Source organism: Lepus europaeus, chromosome 17 (genome assembly GCF_033115175.1).
Source record: "Lepus europaeus isolate LE1 chromosome 17, mLepTim1.pri, whole genome shotgun sequence".
In the NCBI taxonomy this organism is placed as follows: Eukaryota; Metazoa; Chordata; class Mammalia; order Lagomorpha; family Leporidae; genus Lepus; species Lepus europaeus.
Window position 1 is genome coordinate 4,366,995 of NC_084843.1, and position 20,464 is coordinate 4,387,458.

Sequence of the window (20,464 nt, forward strand, 5' to 3'; positions counted from 1 at the left end):
AACAGAGGTGAAGCCCCAGAGCGTGGGACTGTGGATGGCCCAGAGCAAAAACCCATTTCTGCTCTTACAGGCACATCTCAGTCCTGCCCAGTGCCTCTAGGTTTTGTGTCTTTGTCTCCCAGCCAAAGAGGCTGTGAGGTCCCACCTGCACTAGCCATGGTGTTTACTGTCCCCTAAGACACAGGTAGGGGTGGGAGGGAGGGAGGTGGGCTTTTTTTTTTTTTTTTTTTTGAGGGGGAGAGAGAGAGAGAGGGAGAGATGTTCCCATGCCCTGCGTCTCTCCCCAAAGGCCCACAATGGCCAAGGCTTGGTCAGACTGAAGCCAGGAGCAGGACCTCAATCCAGATCGTCCACGTTCATGGCAGGAACTCAGCTCCTCGGGCCGTCACCTGCTGCCTCCCAGGTTCGCACCAGCAGGAAGCTGCTGTCAGGAACTGGAGGTGGGAACTGAACCCAGGAACTCCGACGTGGGACGTGGACGTGGGTGTCTTAACTGGGAGGCCCAGTGCCAACGCCCACTTCCTGGATTAACTGAATTTAATGACGACGACCGGGGCTTTACCAGGAAGGTGAGAAGCAGGCGCATGTCGCAGGTCCCTGGAAACGTGCTTGGCAGATGCCACACAGATAGCAGCCATGGGCAGAAGACCCACAGAGGGTGACACTGTCCTTCAGAGGGGTAGGTGGCGAGAGGGTCTGGGCAGGTCGGGGACAGCCTGTGTGCAGTGTGGAGCACTGACCTGATGCCCCTCCCCCAGGGCAGAGACAGCAGCACTTACAGCCCCCCCCCCCCCCCGTCTGCACGTGTCACCTGGCTGATGCTGTCACGTCACACCCTTCTCCCCACCTGTGAAATAATCCCCGGGAGTGGGTGAGGCTGGAACTGGCTCACAAGGAGGGCGCCCTCAGCTCAGCCTCCCAACCAACAGCTCTGTCAGCAGCCGAGGAGGGGCCCTGGGTCCTGTGGATTCCAGGGAGAAAACCCAGGAACCGGCCCAGCTATCTGTGCAAGGTGTGGAGGGTGAGAAGCCCTGGAGACAGAGGCCAGGTCAGGGGCCCCTCCATGGGACCAGAAGACCCTGGCGAGCCCCCACATGGGGCAGCCATGAAGGATGACCCCGGGCCTGTCTTCAGCCTGACTGGGGGGTGGTGTGGCTGTGGCCAGGGCAGGGGTCGAAGGGCGACTGGGCACAGGGGGCCAAGGGTGGGAGGTAACCTGCAGTTTCAGAGCAGCTAAAGAGGTGGTCCAGGGTGCAGGGGGAGGAGCACCCGGCCTTGGGGATGATGGGCACACAAGTGGACAGAGCAGGTTCCCTCCTGTCCCTCACCTGACTCGGAGGAGGAAGGGGAGGAAGATGAAGGTGGGATGAGAAACACGGCTTTTTGCTGAGTTTAAAGGCAGGGGCTGAGCTGGGTGTAGCTGGCAGTCACGGTCTCTCTTCCCTCGGGCCTGGGATCTGCAAGCCTTACTCTCTCGGGGCCGGGGAGGCCAGGCTGCTGGGCTCCCATCCAGGGGCCGGTGGCGCCTCAGAGCCCAGGACTGGCCGGATGGAGGCTGACACGGAGCGTGTGGGGGGCCTGTGTATTATGAAGTCAGACGGTGTTCAAATCCTCTCTTTTTAGGGCTTAGGCTGGCTCAGGAAAATTGACAAAATGGTTTATGTCCTTTCCATAGGCTTTTTATTTGTAAATCCATCTCTTTGGAAACAGTATGATGCTATATTGCTTTTCAAGGTACTCGCAGATGCAGATAAGACAGGAAAGGCTCTCCCCAGACTGCCTGCTCTTTCTGGCCACATTTCTCAGGGAATGACAAGGGTGTCTGCCCTGCCTCTTGGCTGGCTCCAAGAAGCCTGGCGGCACTGTCTGCCTTTGCAGTCCCAGGATGGAGGGGGAGGCAGAGGGAAGGCAGCTCCGGGGGGTGGGGGGAGATGCCCTCCTCACTTCCGGTCCTGGCTGCCCTGGCAGGGGATGTTGGGAAGCTGGAGGGAACAGCACGGTCTCAAGGGGTGGTGGGCACCGCTGGTTCAGCCAAGGATGGCACGGTGGGTGCAACAGGGGGAACCTGTTCTCGGCTGGGAGACACTGCCACCACCCACCCCCTCCCACCTCTGGCCCTGGCCTTTCCCTCCACCTGTGCCGGGCAGCGAGCACCACTGCAGAGAAGCGGGAAGCCTGGGGGGGTATTTATTACGTGATTGCTAAATGTGGAAGCTTCTCACTCAGTAAGGAAACCTCACGATGCCCCAAGCATTTCTCTCTTAGAATCAGGAGCAGCCTGGAGCTCTGACCGAGACGCTCAGGACACCTGCGCCAAGCGCTTCTTGCTGCACAACTCCGACTGCAGTGAGCTGGGAGCTGTGCAGCACCAGGCACGACGCAGGACTCTGGCCTCTGAGACTGGGCCTCGTGAGGGGCTCCCGGGACAGCACCCTGAGTCCGAGGCTGCTTGTCGGCAGTGGCTCCCGCTGGGCTGGCAGTCAGATTCCCACCTGCTGGGCTTGCAGACCAGGGCCCATGGTCAGGCCCATCCCTGGCCTGGCCTGGGCTGGAGACCTGGGGGCTCGGCCATGGGCTTGCAGACCAGGGCCCATGGTCAGGCCCAACCCCCGTCTGGCCTGGGCTGGGAGACCTGGGGGCTCGGCCACGCCCAGCAGGACTGTCTCAAGCCTGCTGCAAGACCTCCAGCACAGGGCTTGCTCTTCGCGTCACTGAAAATCACAAACTGCTCTTTCCCTCCCACTCCTGATCCGGCCCCAGCTCTCAGAAACCTTTCTTGGACTCACAGCAAGAGTCTGGTTCCGCCTCAGCCTCCCAGCCCCTGCCTGGTGTTCCAGGCCCTCGGAGGTTGGGTGCCTTTCCCACTGCCGCCCTGAGATTAGTCTTCCGCCCCAGGCATGCCTGTGTCTGCACTGGCCTCTGGCTCACCATCCAAACGCCTGCCTCCCAGCTTTGCTGAGGGCCTCGCTTCCCAGCGCGGTGTCTTCTCTCCTCATACTTGGCTTCCTTTGCCCGGATCACCCACCTCTTCCTTGAGAAGGTCGGTCTGGGCCGATAGTTGCAAACCTCAGTATGCATCCCTTCTCCCTCATGGCTACAGTTCTTAGACATGGGCTTTGGACTGCATGCAGGCAACACCTCTGCTTTAGGGAATCGCGAGTGCTCCTGCTCTTGGGTTACGTAAGCAGGTGTGTGCGTGTGTGTGCGTGTGTTGTGGGAACACAGGAGTGGGATCTGTGAACCATCCAAGGGCCATGGGCCACCACCCCAGACACAAAGGGTCCACAGTGTTCCAGCAGGTGATCCGACATTTCCAGTTACTGAGAGGAAGTGGCAGAACGGCGGAGGGGGGGTCTGAGTTTCCTCAAACCCACCTCTGCAGGCATCCTGGGCACACATGAGCCCCTCTGGGCAGTGAGCCAGTCACAGCCGGACCTTGGGATGCACAACCCCAATCCCCTACCCTCCGTGGCGAAACCCACATACCAGGGTTCGAACGCCATATTGCTTTTCCACTTTTTCCTTCAGCTGTTTGAAACAGGCTTCCATTCGCTCATGGAATGGCCTCAGTGCTTCTGTGACTTTGTCTCCATGGATCCTGATCCCTTCGGCCAAAAATGGAATCTGAAAAACACAGAGGTTGACACTCCGTATTTCTTGGTTAATGACTTAGGAAGAACCACCCACACCAAGGGAAAGTGGCACTGTGCCAAACGCACCCGCCTTTGTTTCCAGATCAAACTGGCTGGTTACTCACATCAGCAGGAGCTGATCCCCAGAGACCAAAGCGTTTAAATAAAAATCATTTGTGTCTTGAGCTGGAACAGCCAGTACGGCATCTCCCATACGATGGCCAATCACCTGCTTGGCCGGATGTGCAGGTGTCCAGTCTCAGAACAGATTTCTCTGTGTCTCCCCTCTGGAACTGGGGAAGGGAGGCTTTGATATGTTTAGGTGTAGCTTGTTCTGTTAGCAAAGGGTCATGTCAGAGTGCCGATGTCTTTTAGCTAAGAGTAAGTGCTGCCTTCAGTGGTGATGGAGACCCCTAGGCCAAAATGTAAAAAATGAAAGCTACGTGATCTGTGGTCCCGAAGGATATTCTTATTGGAAAGGAAACCCAAGTTTATGTCTCCTTAACACTAAAAATAATCGCGTCTCCGCTGACAATGCTGCCATAGAATATCCATGCCAGCATTTCGCTCCCCAGAGTGGCATGGAGCTGACCTTTGCAAGTGTCACCAGAGAGACCTTTTCCTTCCCACAGCTGACAGAGCTCCTGAGACTCACTGCTGTCGGTGGCCAGGCAGGAAACGGCCTCCCTCCCGCCTCTGGCCTCTGCTTCCCCCATGGTGCTCAGACGATCTTCAAGGGAATCAAGCTAAGAGGTTTCCGCTTAATAATTTATAATTAAATCAGAATACCGATTAAAACCAGATTTTCCTGCTAGCGCAGAACAGCGATCTTAACGAGCAGGTTTATTAGTAAGAAGGAGAGTAAGTACACAATCGAATTTCATGTGAACAAATTCAAGAAATCTTATCAAGATGAATCCACGCACGACACGTATTTAGTTGCCATTTATAGCGCACAGCCGTTGCCTCTTAGGGAAGGAGGGCATGGGCAGGGGCTCCGGGTGCTCGCCGCCCACCCGGACACCTGCAGGCTGCAATGACTCGGACGTCAGTCTTGCCGACACGAGGGCCCATGACGCCTTTCTGGCCGGTTACTCCCGAAAGAGCAGCAGGCAGGGGGGATTCCAGAACCCACGGGGGGTTTTCATGCTCCACAGCAGTCACTCACGTGGAGTGGATTTCCCGGGGCTGGACCGGGCGCCCAGGAACAGAGCACGCTCGCGGTGCTACGTTTGCTTCCTGAGCTGCCCGTGGGCAACCAAGGTCCCCCAGGTCCTCGGAGCACTTCTGGTAGCACAGCTGTCTCCCAAACATGCAGATTTCAACCTAACCCTCTCATTGTTTGGCAGGTGAGATAAAAACTCTACATTAGGGGGCCAGTACTGTGGCATAGTGGGTAAAGCCGCCTCCTGCAGTGCCGGCATCCCATATGGGCGCTGGTTCAAGTCCCAGCTGCTCCACTTCCAATCCAGCTCACTGCCTATGGTCTGGGAAAGCAGAAGATGGCCCAAGTCCTTGGGCTCCTGCACCCACGTGGAAGACCTGGAAGAAGCTGCTGGCTCCTGGCTTTGGATTGGTGCAGCTCTGGCCGTCACAGCTAATTGGAAAGTGAACCAGCAGATGGAAGACCTCTTTCTGCCTCTCCTCTCTCTGTTTAACTCTGACTTTCAAATAAATAAATAAATCTTAAAAAAAAAAAACCTCTACATTAGATTCTTCACATCTGGGGTGTGTCTTCTTGGAGGAGATGAGTTCAGACCACCTGGTTTGGGTCACTGCTAAGACTCTAACTGCAATTTGGCCAGCGGAACTTAGAAGGTGTAAGAACCGGTCACTCTCAACAGTCCCTGACGCTGATCACATAGGAACTTCTTTGGGGGTGGGATCTGGGCCCCTGTTTGTCTACTAGGGGCTGAGCTACAGCTGTGATCCTACAAGAGAATAGCAAGACATTCTGTGCAAACACACACCCACGCGTGAGTACATGATACACAAGTCAGAGCTGCCGGGTTCGAAACGGAATCCTGAGGCCCTTTGGTTCAGGGGCTCCAACTCAGCCGTGCATCAAAGCCTCCTGGGTAGATATGAGAACTCCGTCCCCAGAGCCTCTATTTGCTATAGGGGGGCCCCAGGAACCCTCACCCCTGAAGAGTTTCCCAGAGCCCGGAGCGGAGGAAGGCTTTCCCAAAGCCGTCCCTCTAATCCCTCCAAGCTGAGGGCCACTGTCACACGCCCCATCCCAACGGGCAGTGCTGGCTTCGACGTCTCCTCCTGCCTGTCCCCTGCTGATCCACACACTGCCAGCTGCCCAGGACACCTGGAGCCCCCTCAGTGCTCCCAAGGCTCCAGCCCGGCCACAGCAGCCGTGCCTGTCATGGGCTGGGGATGAGGACTTTGGTCTTTCATCTTGGCACACGTGGGGAGAGAAACACATACACACGGAGGCAGCTGAAAGCACACGTGGACATGTGTCTGGACACGCGGCAGGACCTGGTGTCATTGGCGAACACAGAGGAGACACCAGGCAGCCTGCACCTGACCCCAGCCTCGCACTCTGCTTCAGAGACAGCCAGCAGAGGCGGCGAGCTGCCTGGGACTCACGAGCCAGACTTCACAAAGGACTCTGGGCACAGAGCTGCTGCCCATTCGTACGTACACACACCTGTGACCGGAACCCCCGAGTCCCAGGAAGAAACCCTCGCCCTGTACTGATGGGAGCAAAAAAACCCCCGAAACCCCAAACTGCCTGTTTTTAATGACTCTCTGGCTCCATTACTAAGACACGGGTTTTCAAAACATTTGCAAATGAAAGCGAAGTCCCAGGTAATGTTTTGAATATGTATTTCTCCTCACTCTTTGATTTAATGAAGTTGCTATAAAACAGATTCTTTCTTTCAACTTTCCCAAGAGCTGCTTTAAAATTCTCCCTTTAATATAGCTATTACAGGTGATGACACAGTGCTGACACACAGTTGCTCTCTGGGGAACAAATTATTTTCCTCTGTAGGACTGGAAACTCTTAAAATCCAATTTGCTGTAAGAGCTTACAGGAAAAAAGAAATCAATAGAACTTTTGCAGACCAAACTAGTTTTTGTGTTACAGCCGTCAGAAGAGTTTTGAATTTTGTCCTCCTTCGCTTCTACAACGTCTAAACAGAATCACTCCAATTTTTAAACTCCCTCCTGTCTTTTCAGTAACGGAGGCTGCCACAAGAGGCTGAAATTTCACGCAGAGGAACCACCGACCACGGGCCACTACGGCCACTGCCAACCGGCTCCAAGGGTTGATGACAAAACCGTTCCAAGGCAAACAGATCTCAAATGCATGCAGATTTATGAGAAAGCTGGATTTTTTACCCCTTTTAAGGTACTCTGTGTTAAAAAAAAAAGTAGCTATGTATACGAGGGCACTTCTAGAAGTCTGTGGAAAGAATGGAGTCAGAGGTAGGGTTCACTCTGCTGCAAAAACCTAAGTCCACGCCGAGTTTCTCATGTGATTTTCCATGAGCTGCGTGTATTTTTATGTGTGTGTACATGTACACCACCCACCCACATACAACCTCATAGGCTTTAGAATGGCTGTTACCGGAACCAAACAGAACAAGGCAACAAACGTGGCCAGGAGGCAGAGAAACTGGGAATGTAAAACTGGTGCAGTACCCTATGCAAGTTTGGAGATTCTTCAAATAACAAAAGGTGGAACACTAACCGCTGGAATTCCAGGGCCGGGGTGGGGGGGATACCCCAGGAAGCACAGCCAAACAAGTGCGTGGACGCGCCCTTGTGTGCCCTGGCCTCGCAGCAGGATTCGCAATGGCCACAGGGTAGAAACAACCCAGGTCCCAGGACCGGCTTTACAGAACGCCGAGTGGGTGGGCTCATGCCATGGAGCGTTACTCAGCCCTCAAAAGGAGCGATGTTCTGACGCCCGCCACTGCGGGTGACCCCGGAGCTGCTACGTTACAGGAAATAAGTCAGACACGAAAGGACCCATCCTGTGCAGCCCCGTCATGGGGACAGGAAGTAGAGTGGCAGTGTGGGTGGGGAGAGGGCTTGCTTGATGAACGCAGTCGCAGTCTGGCAAGAGGAAAGAGCTCTGGGGATGGACGGTGGTGATGGCTGTATGGCAGTGTGGATGCACTAAAGCCACTGAACCACACACTTGATTTATTTACTTGACAGGTAGAGTTACAGACAGAGAGAGAGAGAGACAGAGAGAAAGGTCTTCCTTCCAATGGCTCACTCCCCAAATGGCTGCTATGGCCGGCACACTGCGCCGATCTGAAGCCACATGCTTCCTCCTGGTCTCCCATGCGGGTGCAGGGCCCAAGGACTTGGGCCATCCTCCACTGCCCTCCCGGGCCACAGCAGAGAGCTGGACTGGAAGAGGAGCAACCAGGACTAGAACCTGATGCCCATATGGGATGCCTGTGCCACAGGCAGAGGATTAACCAAGTGAGCCACAGCGCCGGCCCCTGAACCACACACTTTAAATCAGTACACTTTATGTCATGTACATTGGATTATGGTCATACATAAACATCTTTGTGTACATATAGGGAAGGTGTTGTAAGTCCTTCGAGTTATGAAAATCCAGGATATCTTGTGAATCTGAACGCAAATTAGGAGGATGGGTAACTGAGCTCAGAAACAAAGTTCAGCCTCACTATCCCCAAAGATCTCATTGGTCAGTGTGCTGACGACAGAGAAGCCGCTAGAATGAGGTTCCACGGGGCCAGCCAGAGTAAGATGCCCACAGGGATGTCTCCTTGTTGCAGCGGCTCTGCCCTGTGCCCGCTGGGCAGAGGTAAGTGACACAGGATCTCCAGCCCCTGACTGGGAGCCTGGGGCTCCTGGGTAAGCCAAGTGGAGCAGGCAGACCCTCATGTCCACCTCCCCCACTGCCCAGCCTGCCGTGTGGGGCAGCAGGAGAGGATGGTGGGGACAGCGCCTCCTAGCTGCCCACAGGAGAAAACAGTCACCCAAAGCAGCAGAGCAGGTGCAGGCCAAGCTCTCGTGAGAATGGGGCCGGCACGTCCCCCACCTCACGCAGCTGAGGAAGGCCCCAAGGAGCACCTACACCAGCAAACAGACACGAGCCTGCGCCCAGAGTGACCCACCCCCTGGGGAAGGCGTGGCTCTCTCACAAAGGCTCGGGGAGCCTGGGGAGCACGAGCAGAAAAGCCACAGAATATGTGGACTCACGGCTTGGAACACAGAGAGGAGGACTCACACGGCCCCCAGCGCTGGCCAGGGCGTGTGGGGAGGGCGCTGCAGCTGCCGAGGCCACACTCCACAAGGACTGCCAGCGCCGGCGCCTTTCCTGGCACACGCCAGAGCCAAGGGCTTTGTGGCTTTGAACTTGCCCTCATGTTCTGATCTGGCAATCCCAGAGAGAGGAAGATCCTCCAGCAGCCGATTCACTGAGCAAAGCAATAAAGGAGACCTTGCTCATAGGCAAGAAAAAAAAAAACTGGGGGGGATTCAAACTAATGAGTGCAGCCCAGGTGTTGAGTTCATTATGGCAGTGGTGGCGGTGGGCTTCTGCAGGGCACACGCGGTCAGGTGCACTCTGTCCACCCTGCAGAAGCCTCCCTGCTGGCTGGGCCTGCGGCAAGGGGCCCAACGTCCCCCTCTAACCATGCAAGGGTACCACGGGACCCCCTACCTGCCAGGCAATCAGGTCTTTGAGCTTCTCGATCTGTTCATGGGCCTCGGCATGCTCCTGCAGGTACCGCTCGGTGAAGAAAGCCTGCGGGAGACGGAGCATCTCAGTACCCCTGCTCATCCAAGAGGGATGCACCAGCCCTGTGTAAAACAGACCCTTACCCTCGCCTGTGCAGAGCTCACCCCAGGCCCAGGTCAAAAAGTGCAGTGACGTCAAACACCACACAATGGAGCAAAGCGGCAGCCAGCGGGGCTGCTCAGGTCTGCACCCCGAGTCCTTGGAGCCCAGCAGAGCCAGCATGGGGACACAGCCCTCCCAGCTGCTCATACGCCCAGGACTCCCAGCCTGCACCTGCCCCGGGCCCAACCCACACCTGAAGGCAGCAGCCTGCTCTGCCCAAGGTGAATGATCCCTCCCTGGTACCGGCGCCCCCTTTCTACCTAACATTTGGATTCTTCCCTGTTTCTCTCCAACTGTTATCTCTTGGCACGTAACGATCCCAGGCCCCCTGAAAGCCTCCTGGGGTGTACTCTCCAGAGGCCTCTGGCCATCTGAGGATGCCCAGGGAGCTGAGCCTGGGTCAGGCTCTGCTGTTCCTGCAGCGGCTGCCGCTGCCTGGCCTTGGCCCTGTCACTGCTGGGACTGCTCAGAGACCAGGATCCGTGCTGCACTTGGAGACAGTGTCTGGAGCTTCCGGCCTGTCCTGGGTGGGGCCGAAGGAGCAAACGGCCACGTCACATGCCTTCTCGTAGTTTGCAAAGCCCCCCATGACGGCGGGGTCCACAATGCCGTTCAGGAGCATGGAGAGGGGGTTGATGGGCAGGCTGGGGTCGTCCAGGTGCTGCTGCACCATGCTGTTGATCTTGTCGTTGGTCAGCTGCATGGTTTCGATGGCATTCTCCAGGGGGCTGATTTCCACCTGCAAAGGAGAGAAGTCGGCCCCAGGTCAGCCCAGCTGCTGCGCCCACAGCCGGGGTCCTCAGCTGGGGCAGCTCCCGGGTCCTTGCCAGAGGGCAGTGTGCCAGGATGGGGCCTGCTCCTCACGTCCCCGTGCACCTTTCTCCCCCACAGATACTTTGGGTCTGACCACTTCGGCCCCAGCCAAGGGCAGTGGCACCTTGTGTCACTGCTTGTTTCCCTAGACGGAGCTCTCACGTGAAAATCTCAAAAGGACGAGAGAAGCCAAGCCGCTCAGCTCTGGGGGTGTGTGTGTGTGCTCATGCACATGTGTGCACATGCGTGTGTGAGGTCATCCCAGAACACGCAGCTCGGGGTGGTGTCTGCTTCACAGAGGACCTCAGCCACGCTCTTGGTCCCTGCTCGTCTGACAGAGCGAAGACCACAGGGAGCCCAGGAACGCTGCAGCAGCCCGCGTGCGGTCTGATCAGGGACATGGCCACGGAGGCGCCTCCTCACTCCCGACACAATCTCCCAGGCTGCCAGGGAGCCCCTCGGGGCAGGAGGCAGGAGGAGCAGCCACTCGCCCCCAGCCTCCGGGGCCCTGCTAGCTCAGCGTTACGGTGTCTCGAGAACATGGCCATGTCTGCAGCAGGGACCACACCTCCCGCTGGGCTCGTGGGAGCCGACCCACTGCCTCCCCTGAGGCTGGGCCACCAGGGATCACGTCGGGGGTGACCTCAACAGTGCTCTGACCCTCCCACAGAGGCGAGATGGGCCCCACCCCTGCCCAGGAACCCCGGGCCTCCTGCTTGCTTCTTGCTCTGAGCAGAGCCCCAGGAGTGACGTCCTTGGTGGCTGGGAGGGGCACTGACCAGAGGCTTTTGCAGGCCATGGGGCTGATGGAGGGACGGTGTGGATGGTCCTGATGTACAAATGTGGCCAACCAGGTGCACACGGCTGAGCTGTCCCTTGGTTGTGCCCCGAATAGCACGTGTTCCAGGAACGCCACCCTTACCCTGTGCCCGGCTCCGACAGCCTCTGGAATGGAGCGTCCCCAGCTCACGCCCCCCAAGCATGGACTCCCAGTGGCTGAACTCTCTGGCTTCAGGAAAGAACTGTTTCTTATTTCTAATCAAACAGGGCTTGCTGCTGCCCCCAAAGATATCCCGAGGGCACTGGTCCCAGCAGACGCGGCAGGATGCCAGCCATGCCGCTCTGGGATGGCCAGGCGTCCAGTTCCAAAAGGCCAAGGCAGCTGGGGAAGAACTGGGTCAGGGCTGCCCCATCCCAGGCCCAGAGGCTCATGGGAGTGAGTCCACAGCTGAGGCTCCTTAGGTGGACTGGTGTGTCCATGGGAACAGCCTGCTCCTGGCCCTCCCAACTGCCCCAGCACTGGACACATGACCTCCGAAGCCTCCCACCTGCCAGGTGCTGCAGGGGCCTCTGTGGGCACAGACACTGCACCCCCGGGGGACAGAGCGGAAGTGGCCCCAGGAAGGGGCAGAGAGAGCCCTTCGGACTCTGAGGAGGCTTTGTGGGTAGGGGTCTGGCAGAGCTAGGGAAAGGCTCATGGAGCAGCCCAGAGCTCGTCCCCATGGGCAAGGAACAAGAGGGGTGGGACCAGCCCAGTCCTAGCGCCGAGTCCTTGCGAGGCTCGGGCATTTGGTGTAGACTGAGAGGCAAGTGCACCCCTCTTGGGATGGGTCCCACCGGGTGGGAGGGAAAGGCGCTGGGCCCCACACACAGGGACGCACATATTGCAACCGGATCTTTCGAGAGCAGAAAGTGCCACAGCCCTGGCATCCCCGTGCCGTCTGCCGCGCGCTCGGGAGACACAGCTGCCGGGGGCCGCTATCTGCGGAATCCGGCCACGGGGACGCGGCAGGAATCGCAGTTACTTTCAGAAAGGCCGGGGTGGGGGGGTGTTCTCGGGCCCTTTCCACAGGAAGTGAGCAAGCGCCGTCATGTAAAAGGCAACAAAACCACAGGAAGATCTTTAGGAGGGTTTACGTAAATCAGGACTTGTCTTAAACTCCTCACTTAGCTGTTGGAGAGAACTGGCAAAACAGCACAGCGACGGCTGCGTTTCCACGTTTGAGGGAAGGAAGTCTGAGTTCGGCTTTCTCCTAAGCTGTGCCCGTTGGGATACGTGGCATTTGTGCTCCACGTTGGGGGCAGGGCGATCGTGTGACCTGTAGGGCCCGCGGGGTGCAGGCTGGCCACAGGAACCCCAGGGTGTGCCTGGTCGCAGGGGTGGGGCTACCTCAGGGAAGGGGACATCCTTACCATGAACACGGATTTGACCTCAAACCACCGTAAAATTCCAGGCAATTTATAGGCCGTGGTGTAGATGGTCCTCTCGATCCACATGTTCTGCAGGGGGACACACAAGACACTTGTTAGGAGCAGGGGTGGGGCTTTGCCTGTGCTCAGCGTAGCAGGGTGTGCGCCGAGGTGGCACTTCCCAGTCCACGGGACACACCAAAGGCTCCCTATCTCCTGACCATGGCCACCTCGCTGGTGTTTGGCACAGGAAGATGAAAGGTCGGTGGGGAGGCTGTCTGTGCCTCCAGAGGAGTAGGCTTCTTGTGAGCACTTGGATTTTGGGAGATACTGAGTGAGTTTTCTACAAGCCTTTCTCTGTGTTCCAAAGACACTCACAGGTGCGGGACCTCTCACGTTTTAAAAGTCAGCATTTTAAGCTTAAAATTGCTTAACGTAACTAGCGTACGTTTCCACCAGGACATAAAGATACAAGAAGAGATGAAGCCACAACCATTTTGGTCTCTATTGCTCAAGGCTTCTTACTATTTAAAAGTGGGTGCATGAATATTTTCAATAAAAACACCACTTTGTAATTTGTATGCTCTGTTAAAGAGCACGTCACCTACTGCAGGAAGTTGTTTCAAGGCAGAAACACAAGTTCACGCATCCGTGAAGGGTGCACAGGACCCCGCACCCTAACTCCTTCCTAGCCCTGCCTTCGTGCATGGCCTTGCTCTTGACTACGTCCTGCCATTCCAACGCGCCCCATAACGCCAGCTCCTGGGGTGGCAGGGCTCACCAGTAGTCATCCAGGCATTGGAGATGGGGCAATGGAACTCCAACAGTTCCAGAAAACGGGCCTGGCTCTTCAAAGACATTTATCCCAAACCCCCGAGATTCCAAGCGGGTCCAGCCGGACATCTGGCCAGGCCCCACGGGGATGGCTTGTCCAGGCACTGCCTTAGACCACAGCTCCGGTGCTCTCTGTCACAGCCACCCTGGGAGGGGCCTCTGGGTTTTCTCCTGGGTTTCAGGGGCCACTTCCAACAGCTCAGACCCTGTCTCTGTCTCCCTCCTCCTCACCGGCCCTGGATCCCTTTAACCAGGGCTTGAGGCCCTGAGTGCCACAGTTAGCCCCTGCCTGGTGGGGCAGCATCCCCAGCCTCCTGCCCTTGGGGGCCAGAGCCTGGTTTTCCAATCCTGCCACCCTGGCCCCTGCCTCCCTTTCTGGAATCCTGAGGCTTTGTCAGGCGTGTAAGGGCTAAATCCGTGGCCTCTGAGCACTTCATCCGTGTGTGAGGACCTAAACGGGGCCATCAGGGGATTCCAGGGCCAGAGAGAAGCACACAGCCTCTGAGGCTTAGCCCAGCTCCAAATGTCAGGAGTCGAGGTTATTCTTAGCTCGGCGCCCGGCTGGCCACGCAGCCCGCAGCAATGCAGTTGACCCCCTTGTGTCTATTCCTTTACGGCATGCGACCACCTATCCTTGCCGGATGGGAGCTACACGAGGGACATCCCAGAGCTATCTGGGAACCGTTCTTGGCATGGCATCCCCAGCGGTGCCCAGGCTGCGTGCTCTGTTACAGATGACCCTGCAGGGACCAGTCACTGAGCAGGAAATAAGGTGTTGGTCCGGACACCACCAGCAAGTTACAACCACAGAAGGCTTTGGAATTCACCTGGCTGCAAGCTCTCTCCCTGACACAGGAGGAAACCAGGCTCAGGGCTGAGGGGCCTTCCCTGAATGGGCCGCCAGGATCAGGAAGGAGCCCGAGGGTCTGCATAAGGAGGGAGGCTCCCTGTTGGAGGTGCTAATTTACCTTTGACCTCCCACACCCCCTACACCCAAGAGGAAGCCATTCCTAGGGTCCCTGGGGCAAACGTCCTCTTGCACATGGGCCTGGAGAGGGGCCCTGGGGGAGGCTGGCAGGCAAGAGAGGGAGACATCCTACGGTCTTCAAGTCCTCTGGCTGACCCGATGCCTTTTAAACCCGGAATCCAGTAAACCAGTTCATATGCGTAGCTCTTAAGGGCATGAGGGTCAGTGTTAATACTTCGTGATTCTACCACAGTGGTCTGTAACGAGGGACACTTGGCAGTGCCTGGGGCCCTTTTTTTGGCTTGTGACAACTGGGGAGGTGGTACAGGCATGCGGTGGGCTGGGGGGGTGAGCTGTACAGGACAAGGACACTGAGGCTGCCCCGCGCCAGCCTTCGAGACCACACTTCTCCCCAGGCACCTTTCTGGGTGGTGGGATGAGGTTCTTTAGGGTGGGTGTTTGCTATTTACTTATTTATTAATTACCGCGAATTCGTTGTCTGGGTTTTTCTCTCCCTTCCGGATGGGCCGAGAATACTCGAATCGCTGGACCTCATTCACCCTGTAAAAGCTGGGCAGAGACAGGTGGGCCCTTAGACGCCTAACGCAGAAAACCACCGATCTGGCCTCGGAGCATGGCAGCCGCCGCAGCCCAGAAAGCCTCCCCCAACCTTGACCCGCAGCCGCCTCAGAAGGGACACGTTGGCAGGTGGACAAATTGAGTTTTGCCTCCTCCTTGTCCCTGCTGGCCCTCAGGGGAGAAGACGCTGAGTAGGAGTGAAATGGGCAAAAACAGAGAAAAGGTGAAGTGAAGGGGATGATAAAAAAGGCCTGAGTATTTAACTTACGGGGTTGCCACCGAGAAAATTTAAGGAGTGATTTATCCTTTTAGCTCAATAATTTAATGATTTATTTACAGTTTAATAATTTAGTATTTAAATTTTTAAACATTGTATTTTTTTATTATTTTCAAAGGGCATGCTTTAGCTTCAGATCCACAAAATACAAGTTTTGCAACCACCCAGGGCGGCAAGCATGGGACACTGACCGCCTCCTCCCTCGTGGGAGGGGGCTGCAGATGCCGGCGGCAGGTGCAGGAGGCCGACTTCTGTGGCTCCCACATCCAAGGGAATTACAACAGAGCCTGAGGTTCTCTTTGCTTCATGCCTCTCTCTGAGGAAACCGATGTTGCAGACCTTAAAATGCACGCTTTCTGAAAGCAATCATTCGTAACTAAACAGAGGCCTAGTTTTCCTGCCATTAGCACTACTGAAAGGTCAAGGAAATGAAGGTGGGTTCAAGGAACTACGGAACTTCACAAGGCAAACAAGCAGACCCGAGGAGCACTGGCCATCTGAGGGGCTGATTCTTTTTCTCCACAAGAACATGGATCAAATACAAAAGAAAATTCCGAATATCAAAGAGGCATTTGCTAAAGCAGATGTTCCTACACCATTGCTGTGTCAGGTGCAATTCAACTGAAAGGCATAAAATCTCTGTCCCATTTGGACAGTCGACGCGCGAGGTCTGGAACGCGCCTCGTAATCCCACGTTTTGTGACTGTGGTGACTGCCATGCCGCGGGACGAGGGGCTCCTGCCGCACGTGTGGCACCGGCAGCAAACCTTCAGCCCCCTGGTGAACCTCAAACACCTGACCCGCACCGCAGGTCTCCCTCAGACTGGTGTGGGCGAGGCGGGGGAAGGGCTGCAGAGCTCCAGCGCAGACCCCACTTCCCGGGACAGACATCCGAGAAGACGGGCTGCCGTCCCCTCCCTTGGAGCGCGGCAAGGGAATGCGCACCCCCTGGTGCTTCGGACGCAGTAGGAAGATGCCGCTTGCGATGCCTGGGTTCTCTCTGCACCCCAGCTTCTTGCTAAAGTGTACTCTGGGAGGCAGCAGGTGATGGCTCAGGGGCTGGAGCCCTGCCCCCCAACATGGGAGCCCTAGATTGAGTCCTGGTTCGGCCTCACCCAGCCTCAGTGGTTACAGGTGTTTGAGGAGTGAACCAGTGTGTGGGAGCTGTGTCTGTCTGTCAACTAAATAAAAATAAATTTACAACCCCACATCTTCCTCTTGTACGTCGTTGGGTGGGGTGTGGGGGGCAGAATTAGCTGTTTCCACTCTTCAAAGGGGAGGAGAGGGTGTCTGGGAAGCTCATGAGAGGCTAAAACTCATCTTCAAGGCACGGCGTGAGCAGCACCTCGGGCTGGGTCGAGGGTGGCAGGTGTTACCTTACGATCTGCTCGGACACGGGCCTGTGAAATTTCAGGGGCAGGTCGAGCTTGGGCTTCACCGTGAAGCACTGAATGTCTGAGGGGTCAGGGGTTAAGGGTCAGCACGGCAGCGTGGACGTGAGCCCTGGGAGAAGACCCCCCAACCCCAGGCACGGGCAACCACCCCGAGGGGGACGGCTTCGACGGGGCGCGGGGCTAAAGGATACGCTGTCCGGGAGAGTTCTTGATGTCGTCGCCCGGGGGAGATGTCGTCTTCATCTTCTCGGCGTTTGGAAACTGAGTCAGCAGCCGCGCTTCGAAGTCCTCCCGGCGCTCGTACTCTTTCCCTCGGTAAATGAAGACTTTTCCCTGGGAACAGCGGCACTCGTTAAAGCAGACACCTCGGGGCAGGGCCAGGGAAGGCTGGCAGGCCAAGGCACTGGGGCGAGCCTGACCACTTAAAGAGTACGCCAGGGAAGTGAAGGGCGACTTGTGACACATTGGGGTGAGGAACCAGGAAGCCACGGCCACCAGCCCCGCGCGCGAACGCTGCGGAAGCAGCACCCGAGTCGTCTGGTCTGCGCCCATCTTCCCAGTAAAACCCAATACAGAAGCTGTGAGAAGCACATGCACCCGGAGGCCCACGCAGGAGATGGGCAGAAAGCAAGCGGCAGCCAGGGCAGGTGGATGATGGCTTCATTCTCCAGGCAGGCCCTAATTAAGTACTTCTCACTCTGCCAAAAGGAATTTAAGACACAAGAGATTCAGCTGGGGCTCCGGAACCTGAGCACGGCCACCCTGAGCAGGCTTCTGCGAGACACACACAAGAGACCCACAGGGCTGCGGGAAGGGGGAGCCAGACCCAAGCAGGCAGGGGCGGGGCCCTTGGCCTGCCCTGGTGGACGGACGGCGGTGGGACTATCTTAGGCATTCACGGTGGCTGTGCTGGTAGTTATTCATCAGTGAGAGATGAGATAAAACACACAAGGCCCTCCCAAGGGCTGGGTTTTGTCCATCGCAGATGACATGTTTGTCCCTCCAAAGGGTGGTTCAACAAGGCTGGGCTTGGTGACGCTGCAGGGAGCAGGGTGAGAGTTCTTCCTGACTGTAGGCTGACTGTGGAGGCCATGTCCACCCCGGGCGTGGCACAGCCACACTGTAAGCCTGCCGGCAAGGAAAGGCCCCTTCCTGCAAGGGGGGTCCATCCACGCAGGGGTTGCCCACTGTGGTCACAGAAAGGAGGCAGCGAGTGGGCAGGGGGACAGACGCCTCTCCTGCCCACCGCAGGGCTGTCTCAGGCCAGAAGCAAATTGCGGCAAAGACAGGGAGCAGACGGCACAAGGGCAGATTCCACGGAGCCTGGGAGGTCGGACTGTACCGGGCACCTTCATTTAGGGAGCACTGGCTGACAGTCTCCAGGTTGGCAGGTCACAAGACAAGGTACAGCCCTGCCGTAGCCGTAGCAACCCCTGGACAGAAGCTGAAGGCAAAGAGGACAACAGGGCAGGCGCCACGAATCACTAGGCTAATCCTCCGCCTGCAGTGCCAGCACCCCGGGTTCTAGTCCCGGTCAGGGCGCCGGATTCTGTCCCAGCTGCTCCTCTTCCAGTCCAGCTCTCTGCTGTGGCCCGGGAGGGCAGTGGAGGATGGCCCAGGTCCTTGGGCCCTGCACCCCATGGGAGACCAGGAGGAAACACCTGGCTCCTGGCTTCAGATCGGCGCAGTGCGCTGGCCAGAGAGACCATTTCAGGGGTGAACCAACGGAAGGAAGACCTTTCTCTCTGTCTCTCTCTCTCACTAACTGCCTGTCAAAAAAAAAAAAAAAAAAAAAAAGAGGGCAACAGACCAACAGACACAGAGGGAACAGGGTTGCACTGTGCATATTTTCCCAACCACCTCCTAAAGACTTAGCTTGAAGTCAAATACAATTTTGTTAAAATAACGGATTTTCAACAAGCAAGAGCGATCCTCCGGTGCTCAGCTGATTGAGCCTTGCTGTGGTCTGAAAGCTGTGTCCTCCCAGAAGTCTTACGCACACAGAGGCCTCATCACCATGGGGACGGTGCTAGAAGGCGGGGCCTTTCCTGGAGGCCAGGTCACCAGGGCCCAGGCAGCTCTCTCCCCTTCTGCCCCAGGGGACGCACAGCAGGCAGCAGCCACAGGCACAGGCCCACACCAGGCGACACGCTGAATCTGATGGTGCCTGGGTCTCAGGCTTCCAGCCTCCAGAACTGTGAGCAATAGACGTGCGCTGGCCACAAGTCAGCCGGGCGCAGGTACTTCCCAGGGCAGCCCGGACAGGCTGGGGCCACGCCTCGCCGAGTCCCAGCTCGCTCTGCGTTCCGATAAATCACTACTGAAGGGACACTTTAAGAACTGAATGTTTTTTTCACTGTGTATTTAGGTCTGTCTTAAGGTACCATTATGGAAGAAAAATGTTCTATTTCTTTAAAGTAATGTTGGGCAGAAACCAAAGTAATATGTAGTCTTAATTAGAAATATAAATACATAGTACGGGTACCTTATAAGGCTACATGGAGCCAGAGATCCCAGAAATTCAGCAATATTTAATACATAAAAGACTACCATGGAACTACCATTTATTATGCTTTAGACTGGAAGCAAGGCACTGTCATAAAAATGTATATAAAGGCTTTAATAGAAAAACACTGGCGAGTTATAGATGAAAACACTAATAACATTTTCTAGAAATGTCAATTACTTTGCATTCTGGAGTAGTTCCTTCGAACATGAAAACAAGTGGTTAATGTTCATAGACAAAGATATTTATTTCTTGTAAGGACTATAAATATGCATATGGATGCATAAAACAAGGAGATCAATTTTTAGAGAAAAACAAAGCGAAAGGGACAGCCAGGCAGTCCTCAGAGGCCGTTCTGCGGCCAAGGCCTGACGTCGCCAAACATGCTGCCTACTTCTTGGTAAAGGCCAATGTCACGGTCAGACTGGCCCCTGCCAGGTGACCTGTGAAGCGTGGCAAATATATTGCTACAGCCCCAAAAACGACTCAGGTGTGGCGGGAAAGTCAGCCCAGTATTAATCAAGCTCACTGGGCTCTGCTCCTGCTTTGAGTTTTGTCCTTTGATGGTAGAGGAACGCAGCCCTGTCCCTGGGCCCTGCAGCCCAGGTGAGGCCCCGCCCGACCTGGAGGCCACAGGCTCCAGTGCCCAGCACTCCCCACCCCTGCAGCCTCCTTTGCCCCTCCAGCACGGCACTGCCCCAGCGCTCAGTGAGGATCACTCCCATAGACCCGCGTGGGTGCCCAGCCACCATCCACACAGGCCAAACCCACTCCGGGCCAGCCCGCCCCGCCCCGTCCTGCCCCGCCCGGCCCCGCATGAGCTCTGCACTCACAGGTCCACCAGGCAAAGCCCCTGCAGCACCAAGCAAGGTCAGCCCTGAGCTTACTCCATCCGTCAGCTTTTTTTTTTAACCTAGAACAAACTTAATCTTTCAAATTCCTCTCTAATTTCGAGCTGTCACTAAACAGCCTTTATCCACTCCAGGAATCGGAAGACCCGTGTCAGACTCTGGGATTCTGACCAGCTGCCATCTTAGCTAAGCAGTGACAGCCACAGCAGAGGTGGGGAGGCAGGGACGGGGACAGGGCAGGGGCCTCTGTTACCCGTGGAGGACACGGAGGGAGAAGGCCAAGCAAGCTCCCTGTGTGTAGCTGGCCAGGGCTGCACGGTGGCTCACAGGGACACACCCTTATCTGTGGACGAAGCCAGACACAGACAGACAAGCACTACCCATCCTTACTCTATCGTGGAAGCTAAAACCACTGATCCCATAGGGGTGCAGAGTAGAGCAGCAGTCCCCAGAGGGTGTGGAAGGGAGAGGGCAGGGACAGGGAGACGACAGGTACCAGAACCAGAATCCAGCCGGCCAGGAGGGGGGCGATCCAGCTTCCGACAGTGCAGGAGGTGACTGTGGTCTACAAGT

The 20,464-nt window shown here is 56.5% G+C and overlaps 1 protein-coding gene across 1 annotated transcript in view; it reads right to left on the bottom strand.

Annotated features, from left to right (window-relative positions):
- Positions 1–20,464, bottom strand: part of DOCK1 (dedicator of cytokinesis 1) — a 491,536-nt gene that overhangs the window by 17,934 nt on the left and 453,138 nt on the right. Inside the window, exons 41-47 of the mRNA XM_062215058.1 lie at positions 16,726–16,867; positions 16,517–16,595; positions 14,770–14,854; positions 12,487–12,573; positions 10,043–10,219; positions 9,301–9,384; positions 3,487–3,624 (exon numbers count right to left, since the gene is read on the bottom strand). Coding sequence (XP_062071042.1) covers positions 3,487–3,624; positions 9,301–9,384; positions 10,043–10,219; positions 12,487–12,573; positions 14,770–14,854; positions 16,517–16,595; positions 16,726–16,867 — 792 coding nt within the window. The remainder of the gene's footprint in view (positions 1–3,486; positions 3,625–9,300; positions 9,385–10,042; positions 10,220–12,486; positions 12,574–14,769; positions 14,855–16,516; positions 16,596–16,725; positions 16,868–20,464) is intronic.